The sequence below is a fragment of the Tripterygium wilfordii genome, chromosome 15 (genome assembly GCF_013401445.1).
Source record: "Tripterygium wilfordii isolate XIE 37 chromosome 15, ASM1340144v1, whole genome shotgun sequence".
NCBI lineage: Eukaryota > Viridiplantae > Streptophyta > Magnoliopsida > Celastrales > Celastraceae > Tripterygium > Tripterygium wilfordii.
The window spans coordinates 3,189,158-3,200,725 of record NC_052246.1 but is presented as its reverse complement, the minus strand read 5'-3'; the positions used below and the strand labels follow the sequence as shown (position 1 = coordinate 3,200,725).

The 11,568-nt window shown below is 36.5% G+C and overlaps 2 protein-coding genes and 1 long non-coding RNA gene across 4 annotated transcripts; 1 reads left to right on the top strand and 2 right to left on the bottom strand.

Annotated features, from left to right (window-relative positions):
- Positions 1 to 470: 470 nt before the first annotated feature.
- LOC120015975 (phosphatidylinositol 4-kinase gamma 2-like) lies at positions 471 to 3,481 on the bottom strand. The gene is made up of 3 exons (XM_038868514.1): positions 3,203 to 3,481; positions 1,707 to 3,111; positions 471 to 1,135 (listed from the first exon to the last, which is right to left on the bottom strand). Exons 2-3 carry the CDS (start codon positions 3,063 to 3,065, stop codon positions 758 to 760), a joined length of 1,737 nt encoding a protein of 578 aa, XP_038724442.1. The 5' UTR covers positions 3,066 to 3,111; positions 3,203 to 3,481; the 3' UTR covers positions 471 to 757.
- A 3,435-nt stretch (positions 3,482 to 6,916) lies between these two features.
- LOC120016923 lies at positions 6,917 to 8,035 on the bottom strand. Its single transcript, XR_005472071.1, has 2 exons — positions 7,887 to 8,035; positions 6,917 to 7,427 (listed from the first exon to the last, which is right to left on the bottom strand). It is a non-coding gene; the product is annotated as an uncharacterized LOC120016923 (long non-coding RNA).
- Positions 8,036 to 8,114: 79 nt separating this feature from the next.
- Positions 8,115 to 11,536, top strand: LOC120016922. 2 transcript variants are annotated; one of them, XM_038869897.1, is made up of 6 exons: positions 8,115 to 8,261; positions 8,401 to 8,504; positions 8,898 to 9,624; positions 9,819 to 9,868; positions 10,179 to 10,248; positions 10,889 to 11,536. In XM_038869897.1, the coding sequence occupies exons 3-6, from the start codon at positions 9,562 to 9,564 to the stop codon at positions 11,423 to 11,425; spliced, it is 720 nt and encodes a 239-aa protein (XP_038725825.1). In that variant the 5' UTR covers positions 8,115 to 8,261; positions 8,401 to 8,504; positions 8,898 to 9,561; the 3' UTR covers positions 11,426 to 11,536. The 2 variants fall into 2 exon arrangements, with proteins under 2 accessions (XP_038725825.1, XP_038725826.1); XM_038869898.1 differs by having other exon boundaries at positions 8,116 to 8,261; positions 8,898 to 8,983; positions 10,885 to 11,021.
- Positions 11,537 to 11,568: the final 32 nt, after the last annotated feature.

Sequence of the window (11,568 nt, the reverse complement as noted above, 5' to 3'; positions counted from 1 at the left end):
AAGCAAGTTATTTTCATGGGCCATCACCAAGAAAAGACTAATTCAGTATCACATGGACAGCGGCCCAATTATGGGAGATTAAACTGGTGATGAAGCAAATACTTGTGCTGAGCTGATATTCTTGTTTAGGATGGCAGCCATGGCGTTTCAATGGAGTACTCAAAGTGGGAGTCCTCTGCCACAAGTACTGAAGTTTGTCCTTTTTTTAGGTAAGCGGGAGTGAGGGCTCAAACTTGACTACAACCAATTCGAATATATGTATATGCCTACCAACATTATATAGTAGTTGCCATTACGGTAACAGAGTAAGCTTACACAGGAGCAACTCTAACAGTGGTGAATGGCAACCATTAGATGCAGAAAGACTAGCTTCTTTTTGTGTATGGATGGTGGATGGAAAGAAAATTGAAGGTGTCAAATTTCATTATTACAAAGTACAAAGCCTCTCTAGACTGAAACATACATGTACATGTTTTGAGCTGCTCTTCAAACTGCATAGATAATCTGTAAAAAGTAAAAAACTATAAAAATACATATATTATTGACTGAAACTTCTGGCCGTTGTCATAATACTACAGCGCCTGGTTAGTAGGATTGACAGAACCAAAAGAGAGGAGAAAGAAAGCTTCAGGCTAGTAGCGTTAATAATAAGCCATCCACATTCTGTACAATCTGCAGTCCATCAAAAAATGGACTTTATCATTTGATTACTTACATACAAAATACATATGTATGTATACTGTATCAATCAGATGAATTATTCTGTGATCTTCTCGAGTTGGGAATCCATGATCTGAGAAACCGTTTCAAGAAACGCAGCTTCACTCATGCCAGGAAGCATTGAATCCTCAGCTTCGAGAACGATCCCCTCTATAACAGATTCTTGGTTCATAGTTTTTCTACACAGGATGCTACCGATTGCAAATGGAGTGAGACCTTTCTCTACCCCTTTCTTCAGAAGCATGGTTGATATACGAAGTGTCCGGGCACACTTCAAAGGAACATCCCAGCCATAATACTTCAGAATTGCAATATCTTGCTCAGCGTCTAGCGACTTTATGTAGTCAATGGTGCTGGCGGAGTAAGGCTGGCGGGCTTGTGGCCAGTAAAGCCAATCAAAAGTACAGTCTCCAAACTGCAAACATTTGAAGAAGTGTGAGTTTTGAATCAAAAGCTGGATGATTGTGATTTTAAATGTACAGGTTTTACCAATATGCATCATAGACTATGAATTATATGACCATTGACCTCTTGTATATTCTGAAATATGGCAATACAACAGAACAAAGAGATGGCAAGCAATCTGATGCCAACATCAAATGGACACAAATCTGGACGCAAAGTTATCGGCCATTAGAAGGGGGGAAACTTCTTGGCCAACTATATATAAGCCGCCCATTTTTATCATGTGGGATTACACAATTCTACCTAGATTTTGAATTCCATATATAATTGAAAGACAGAATGCAGATTTTATGTCTAACCTAAACAAAATCTATTTGATGTCTTAATTCTTAGTACCCTGACCAGATCACGAGATTTCAGGCCTCGACAGAACTTATCATCCTAACAATCATTTCATTTCCCCAGTGTAATATCAATCTATGAAACTTCAACTATCAATGTATGAGTACTTCCCTTCAAAAATAAGCAATTGATGAATAAAGGACTCAAATTAGCCTAAACAGAACACTGAAAACACTTACATTCTCAGGAAGGCAATAGCCATGATCAATGGGAATCAGCACAGTCTGACCCTCCTCCCCTTCTCCAATCAATATATTCCCCGAATGCCTATCTGCATTTGCCATTCTTATATCAAACACACTGATCTTGTGCACCTCCTCCTTAGGGAAAGCCCCAGGGCCTATGTCCTCACAACTCCCACTATTCTTCACAAACATCTGCAAAGATCCAATCTTTGCATTCTTCAAAGAGTACTCAAACCCTTCTGGGTGGTTGAATCCTGCGTGCAAGCATCGAACCATGGTCGTTGGAGGTACGCCAGCAAACCCCATCACCTCACTGGTAAATCCACGAGGTCCGGTCCTAGGATGATCCAATATATATGCCGCTACTTCCCTCAAGGCTCCTTCTCCTACAACTGTTCCCCTCTTCAGCCCTTCACCATCAGACGAAACTGGCAGGTCGTGAGGGTTGTTCACAGCATTAGGCTCCTCATCAATTGGCTTGAACACCGAAACATAGTTCTCACCCATTGAATCTTGCATCAAATAAGTCCCTCCTGTTCCTTCTGATGATCGGATTGGTGTATTTCCCTTCTCCAGTCCATCAAAGGTTGAATTGATCATATCCCAAATCACTGAATCCAATTCCAGCTTTGGATTAACAATTACGGGTTCCAACCAGAAATCTCTCAATCTAGGATTCGAAATAGGGTTCAGATATGGAGTCATAACTTGAAGCTCCTTCTTGGGCTGATCCTCTTCCTTTTCATTTGAATTTTCAGCCACAACAGAGAGCTCAAAGTCCTTCTCAATAGGTTTTGCCCTAACTTTGGCCGATTTTTGAGCCAACAAATGAATCACAGCATCACCATCTTTAAGGATATCAGCAATGGTTCTCTGGTCATCATCGTCGTCAAGTCTTTCACCGTCGCAGAAGATCTCCTGATGCTCAACATCAACAAACCCTTTTCCCTCTTTCGCTATTCTTTGCTTTAAGTACTTCACCTTCCTGTACCGGTCAACCTGGAGCTCAAACTCCTTGCCACAGACGGTCCTCACGGTAATCAACAACAGATCTGAGAGTTTCAAGACCAGGTGAAGAACATTGCCTCCGGCGACACCGTAATCCTTGACTAATGAATCGTTCCATGCCAGCTCTCTGCCTCCGAAGACCAGCTTCTGCTTCTTCACCACAAACCCTTTACAAGTTTGGATCCTTACCTTCACTGACGCTATCGAATCGGAATCCAAAACCCTCATCGGAATCACAGAACCGGCGACGGAAATATATATAAGAATCGATTTATTATTCCCACAACCGGAAGAGCGCACCGATTCAGGGCGAACCGGACTCAATGCGACTCCAGCAGCAGACATTTCTTCCAAACGTAAAATTTATTCCGATCAACGCCTATAAAAGGACCTGAAAAAACCAGAAAAAAAAGGGAAGATTTGAGCTTTCAATAATCTAAAACCAAACCCAGAACCCAAAACAGAGTGAAAGAGGAACAAACCATCAGATGTTCTTGGGGCTCCTGGCTTTCAAAAGAAAGCCTGTGAGAGACAGGGGCATAATGGAAATTATCGGGAAAGTCGGGATTCTTCGCCGGAGGGAAAGAATCAAGGGGAAAGTTGCAGAGAACGAGAGATTAAAGGATGACGATTCAGTTGGCGAGGAAATTTCGGGTTTTCCCGAGATGGATTTACTTGCGCGAACTTCTCGCAGAGGTTTATCTCAACCGATGAAATTGTCGCCTATAAGAGTGGAGGAATGCAGAAGAAGAGAACGGTGACGTAGCCGTTGGCTTTATATAAAGGTTTTGGAAACAACGTCCATGGCGGAACTTCTGTTTAAATTATTAAGGGAAATTAAAAAAAAAATACGACTTTGTAACGGTCGTCCAGTATGCAACCTCGTAGAAGGCGCTTGTGGTTAGTTACGTATATGCCCTCCCTATCATGGCACGTCGTCGGTAGTATTTAGTCAAACGTCATACACTCGTTTTCCACCCGATTACTAAGTAAGCATGGCCAAACCCTACCGCTGACTATAATATTATTACCCACAATTGAAATCCAACATTATGATCTCCCGAGTCCATATGATTTAGCCCTAAAGATATTCATCACCTACGAATCTTTAATAGTTGTGAGTTGGTAAGCTAGGTCATGTATAATCTCGTATCCCGAGTTCGAACCCCATTCCCATCCTTGATCAAATTTCTTTTAAAAAAAACTAATTTCTCATCCAAGTTTTTTTTTATTATTGTTAATTGTTGTATAAATATTAGTTGAGTAATTAAGTAATAACTCCCTATCATGAAAATGACCACAATTTAGGTTCCAAATTTTCAATTACATTTTTTTTAATGATAGGATACTTGAGTTTGGTTTTTTTTATAAGTAAAATAAATTATTGATTTAATTTAATTAAAATAAAAATATATGCAAAACCCAACTCAAGGACCCCATCATAACAAATAAAGAAATCTTTAATATGAGTGAAAAAATCATCCATTTTATACATATTAGTTGGAGGAAATAAGTGGTTAGCTATCCTAGATATATAGAATATGAGTGTAAGAGCATCTGCATCAGTTTCTCTTAACAGATTCCCTAAAATACAGACAAAATGTCACTTTCCCCTATTTTACAGATTCCCTATCCAATCAACACTGCATCAGATTACCTATCATATTCTCTATTGTATTAAAATAATATTTATTTCTCTTTCCTTTATTTATTCTATTCATATAAACTACTTCTATTTAAAATAATTAATTAATTACATTTAAAACAATATATTAATTAAAATAATAAATTAATGTTATTAAAAATTAGAAAAAAAAATTGAGGAGAGAGAAAGAAGAGAGAGAAAAAGTGAGGAGAGAAAGAGGAGAGAGAAAGAAAGGAGTGAGGAGAGAGAGAGGAGAGAGTGAGGAGAGAGAAAGAAGAGAGAGAGAGAAAGTGAGGAGAGATAAAGGAGTTAAAATGTGAGGAGAGGAGAGAGAAAGAGATGAGAGAGAAAGAAGAGAGAGAAAGAAAGGAGTGAGGAGAGAGAGGAGGGAAAAAATGAGGAGAGAGGAGAGAGAAGAAAATAAAGTAGTAAAAAATATTATTTTATGTTTAGGGAAGTGAATAGTGGTTCTCTAGATGTAGGGAACTACTGTTCATATTCTGTAAAATAGGGAACCTCTAGGTAATCTGATGCAGAGCTCTATTTTGACAAAATCTCTAAATTTTACAGACAGACTCATGTTTAGGTAATCTGATGTGGATGCTCTAACACTTTACTTGTAAACAATTATTTGATTATTACGTGCTATCTTTCATTTGGTCCAACAAAAGGAGAAGGAAAAAAAAGGCAAAAAAGAAGTTGAAGCAACTCCAAGGTGAAATTAATCATTAAATTTAAGACTCTTATTAGAAAAAATCATTCAACTTTTTTTTTTCCTATTCAAGCTATTAAAAAAAGTGGAGACGTACACTTGTAATAAATTACTAAAATAATAAATGAGAGATGGCTCGGTTAGAAAAATATGTCATTCCAATGAAAAGCATACTTTTCAAGGGTATTTTAAAAATAAATAAATTACTAAAATAAATTATTTGTTCAAATAAGGACCTAAACATAATAAGAACAATTATTTTTTAACATTTCCCCATGAAAAAAATGGACAACCGTACACGTGTGTATGCTAATCAATATAGCTTTTTAATTTCTTTATTTTTGATACTTTTATAAAGCCTATAGAGTAGATAACATGTTCTAAGGAGCAATGTGTGAATTTAAAGTTAAATTTTAATATATAATATAATTGAGATATAATTTTAATAATTAGCAATACTAAATTATATAGCTAAAACACACATCTCCCTTTGCTTGTTTTTATTTGCTTGTATGCTTCTGGGAGTAGGTATTCAGATGAATGAACAAGTTCATTGTCATCGGCATCCGAAATGGATTAATCCCATACAAATCCAATAGAAAGTACTAATTTAATCAATATATTATTTTCTTTCTAATCAATGACATGGTATTTGGGTTAAGAAAATAATTTCCTTGTAATTCACCCTAGAAAGTTCAGTGTATTTGAATGTTTTTATAAGATAAATTTCAGTATTTATATGATATTAAGCCAATGAAGTGTCCACTAAGCTCTCATTTTGTATCTCCTTTTATTTTTATTGACAATGCAATGGAAAGTTCCTTGGAAGAGACCACACATGCATTGATTGACAGAGTTTCAATGCTTGCTTTAATTTGTCAACAAAATGTTTCAATTTCGTGACTTTACAGTTCCACTTTAATCGTTACATTATTTTGGGTGACAATTTCATTTTTATTTAATAGTCGAGAACAATATCATACAAACTCATTATTCATTATTTGAACGTTTAACATGTACTCGCATATATAAGTTTCATATATGATAATAAAATAAATTAGACTAAAGCATAATGCATAACCACAAATGTATTGTTCTTAGTGAGAATCGAACTCATGACATTCATAGTCCATACGGTTTGATACCAAAGAGATTCATCATTAAACTATCACTCAAGTGGTCGGGACACAATTATTAATATCTCAAATTGAAACATAGCAAAAAGCAGAGGATAATCTCATGAATATTCTTCACGTGGTCATGGTCCCTACAAATCCCATCCCCACTCATATTAATATATTTTTTTAACATAGTGATATATAGTGCTAAGTTGTTGCTTTACATAAAAAAAAGTTATTTTAATTAAACAGTGAACTTTTTTTTGGGGGGCATAAAGTATAAACTCATAATTAGATATTCTAATGTATACTTTGATGATGTCGGTTAAAGCAACGAAATGCTTTTTTATTTAATTTGTTAATAAAATCACCGCGGGTACAAGAAAGCGACGGACCCCCATTGAGAAGGCAAGCGACACGTGGCGCTATTATTGGGTTCATGATTTGTGACGCTCCGCCCTTATTATAACCGTTAAGGTCGGCAAAAAAACAGTTGTAAACGTGTTTCTCCATGATTGGTTACAGTTACGATAACTGTGGATCTTGTTAGTTACGAGTCGTTCTCACAGGATCAAGGTCCGCAAATTAAGCAAGCTGTTTAAAGATTAATTTCAGGATTCAAACATATCTAATTAAGGTTTAAAAGTCAATTTGAAGTGGAAGAAAAGAAAGAAAGAAAATTTGGGCAATTATGGAGAAGTCACTTGTTAGTTCCTATTCATGGGAAAATCTTTTTTTTTTTTAAAATATATAATTCATTCCACTATAGTAAAGTTACACCTAACCTGACGATGTAATAAAAACTTAGAAAATTACAAATGAAAGATAAGAAAAGTGAACACCAGGACTTGACTCTAAAATCCTACCCACCCAAATTCAGCCTAAGATGTCAGTTCCTGAGCAAATAGACAAGTGCTTGAAGACGAAGGGTATTCTCGTCTCTTCCATGAAGGCCACTCTCAGATAGCTGTAGCCCAAAAGGCCCACGGATGAGAAAATGTTGCGGCCCACGGTAATGACGTATTGCCAAACAGGCCCCTTGGCCGACAGATAAACTCCGGAATGTAGTCGTGCTAGAGTTATTTAAATTGAATAGGAGGAGGGGGGTGTGCCGGGCCCATGCAGTGGTGTGGGACAAGGGCGAACAAATATCAGCGTCTCCGTCTAACGACTACTTCTAATCTTGAACTTCATTGTTCAGGACAAAGCTGGGAAATGCTTGAGTTATTTCCCTGAAAAATGGCGGAAGAAAAATGATTTTGCACTCAAAATTCACAGCTTTTGACTGTAGAGCACCCAAAACAATACGACTGAATTAAGTCAACTGGTCTGTCTAAAATGCATATATTCTGGAATTCAGGCTTAACAGTGTTTTGCTGCAGTTTCCATGGAGAATCTTGTTTTCATTGATGCCGCAGCAACAACATTGATAAGACCCAAATACAAACTGACACCCAGAACAAAAAAGGTATCTAATTTAATTTATTCACCAAACTTCCATTCCTACAAGTAACAATTACGTATAGTAAAACAGATTCAGGAAAGAAACTCACTAGCCTATCTGATTAGACTTTCGGCTAAGGAAAGATCAGAAAAACAAACAGAAAGAAAGGAACATACAAAAGCATTCATACAAATTTTCCAGGAAAATTTCAATAAAGAGAAAAGAACCAAAAGACCCAGGAATATACCTTGAAAGAAATACAGATAGCTACAACTGGCGAGTCTGACTTATTCTCTGTGATCTGAAGTTCTGAACCTCTTCGATCTTCTTCCTCTAGTCTATGAACCCATTACCCACCGCAAGTAACCAACACACGCATAGGGCCTATCCTGAGAATTCAAAATATTTAAAGGAGTTTTCTGTAATTTTGTAATTAGAACCGTTGAAAATGCGCAAAAAAGAGCAGCTCGATCGTTTATATTCGGAAGTACGAATATGCCCTTCCACAATCCTATCATTACCCGCGTGATTTTATTTTCGTTCTCGTTTTCGCGTTCACCGGAGTCTGGAGATAATCAGAGTTCAAGAAGTCGCTCAAAACGGTTTCTCATAATCTATTCAGGTGATTTTGTGTTTCGTCGACTGATCCTCGGATGAGTTTGATTTAACTCTTGTATTCTATGTCTTCTTCTAGTGATTTTGTGTTTCTCTAGCTGATTTTCTTAGTGCGTTTGATTGAATTTTATGCGCATGCCGTGTAGATTCTTGATTTGGTCGAGCTGGTTCCTTATTTGATATAATGGAGGTGGATTTGGTTACAAGTGGTTTGTTAGAAGAGGAGACTTTTGGACTTGATGACAATAATGTAAGTCCTAAATCTTTTGGGCATGCTGATTTTTTTTGTTCTGTTTTCTAATCTTATTAGTTCAGGGCTGTGTCTTTGTGCTTGAGTGAATTACGGCGTCTGATGACCTGATTACTTGTTTAGCATTTTGGTAGTTTAATTTGAGAGCCAAAGATTGAAATAAGTGGAGGTGGAGATCAATGGCTGAGATGGAAAAAATGTGGGGTTTAAAAGTTTTGTGAAGGATGATGGTGGTGTAAAGTATTATGGGGTCGAACTATGCATAGTTAATAGTTTAGCTGTTCTTGCTAGCCAAACACATTTAGAATATAAATGAATACACAACTTGCATTGTTCATTTTGGATTTGGATGTTTGATAAATCTTATATTATGTGAATAAATGCAATGTGCAGGATCATAAAGATTTTGAGGGTGGAAGATATGGGCTATGCATGGACATTATCATTGACCGAGGGGTTCTGGACTGCTGCCAGAACTGGTGCATCTCTTTAGATGTCTTATTTTGTTTTTTCTCCTGAGTAATTAAATCAAATGATCGTAAAAAAAACTTTTGTTGTCGAATGCAATCATCAATAAAGGTCTTAAGTTTCCCGGTTAGAGTGTTTACTAAAACGAAGTGCAATTAATGGAAAACTCAAATATTAAAGTATTTTGTCACAGAGGCCTATGTTTTAGAAATTGGATTTCAGTGAAGTATCTAAAAAAGAGAATGGTTAGTTATTTTTGTTTGGCGGGTGATGCAATCAAAACTTTGGTTTATCCTTTTTTCCCCGTAAATATCAGGTTGAGTTGGGTAAGCTGAAATCGTTTGCATTTACATGGTATTTGTTTTGGGAGTTTTTCATTCCCATTCTTCTCAACAACTGCAAATCTGCAATTGAATTTTTATATTCATGTTATAAATTGTCTTATTAGTTGCAGGTAATGCGTATTCTCCTCTTTTTTTTTGCTCAAATTTAAGTGCGGATGGATGGATCTAATTTTTTTTTTTTAAAACAAATTATGTTGAAGTTCATGTTAACTTACAGTGGCTTGAATTGAATGCATGTCTTGTGAATGACGTGGCTCAATCTTTGCCCACTTTGCCAGAGTGAATTTCAAATGATCACCTGTGTTCCAGTGAGTGATACAGAATTGCGTCGGATTTTGTTTCTTATACAATTTCCTCATAGATGCAAGCTATGTCTGATAGTTATGCATTAGCGACTTTGTCACCAATTCATTATTTTCCCACCATTTCTTATATGAATTTTGATTCTACAAATTTGTGCAAAGTGTTGTTAAAGCATAATAAGTTCTCTTTTCAAATATAGGTGTATGATACCCTTGGAAGCAGCAAAAATGATGAGGAGGCATTTTCCAGGTACATTTTTCTGTGGAAAATTTATGTGTTTCTGCTCATCTCTTTACCTTTCTTGACCAGAAGCCCATGTAAATATATGTTTGAGTGTCCTTTATGTTCTATTAACATTCAAATTTTCCTAAATTTTCTGTAGTTTTTTTATTCAAAATCAAGTGATTAAATTACTGATATGCATACTTCGTATGGGGTTCTCGTATTTGAAGTTATAATTCGACAACTGAGATACCGTGAAAAAATAATGGTTTTAGAAGTGCTAAGATTTTCCTATGTTGAAATTTTCACTATACTAACTGGTTCCTTATATATGCAGAGATGATGATTGGTGCGTTGATTGGAGGAGAAACACCCTGTCGTTTCCATCTTATTACATAGATGAAAATGTAATCCTCTTGAATTTGTCTTTTCAATTTTTTTGGGCAAGTCATTGTCTCATTGAGTCTTTCTGGTCTGTTTTATACTAAGAGGCTTTGTTAAAATACTGACCCTAGCCAGCAATATAAGGCACAATACATCCCTTACATGGAATCTAAAATCAGTAAATCATGTTTTCCAGATGATTTTAATGTTCTTCATGGTGTCCTACACTTTTACTTTTAAGGTAGATGTACTTTATTCATATAATTTTAGGTCTTTGCTAATGCTCGAGTGAATTTCTCTAAACGCGGTTTCATACTCTGCTTTTATTTTTTAGTAAAGATGATCTTTACAAGGTGTTCATGCATAAGTGAGAGAGGTTGAAGTCAATGTTCACAAACTTTTTTTAACTGTGGGAGAAAATAATCATGATGGCCTTTTCACGAAGCACATGGCATGATTTCAATTTGTAGTAGGTCATCTTGGTTGAAACAGAATGTGAATGTTATTTGATTTTTCTTTCTTTCAAAGAAGATATCCCACGTGGGAGAGTATATTATTTCAGAGTGTAAGACTAGTTTTCTTATTATTCTAATCTTTCTTCCCTCTCATTTTCAAACTCAGTAAGATATCTGATTTGTATTTACTGTACCATTGTGTAGGCAGTTATCTGCTTGGACGAAAGTCTCTATGCAACCGGCAGAAGAAGTGATGTCAAAAGTGAAAGTAGTTTTCTCCACACTTAATTCCAAGTCAAATGATGTTTCAGATTCTGAAGATCGTCTTATGCTGGAGAATGATATACCTAATTATTCTCCTTGCTGCCTGGAGAATCACAATGGTACAGGCATCGGAAGCTCCCCCATGGAAGCTGGGACCAAGTCTTCTGTTCTTTCAGAATCCTTACCTAAAGAAGAAAGTGGAGAACAACCTGATGCAGAATGTGAAGAATTATATGGCCCAGACAAAGAACCACTAGTAAATAGATTCCCAGAGCTGGTGGAATTTCCAGCTGAGAACAGTATTCCTCAAGACGATGAAAATCACCAGCTAAATCAGTCCGGAAGAGCATCTCGATCTGAGAGTGAGGGCTTCAGGGAGAACAATGTTGTTGCCTCTGCGGGTGATGACAATCTCATACAAGTTAGAAACTTCCGAGCCCGAGGAAGGAGAAGATACTCAATCTTGACACTAACCAGCTAAATGATGGTGTGAAATCTGTATCTAAGAAGGTATTATGTACGGCACCAATTCAATAGTTAACTTTTTGATGTTCTGTCTAGCAACGAGTACCTTCAGATTTTGACTTCCTCCCTGCACATTCCCTTTCTTGGTCAATAATTATT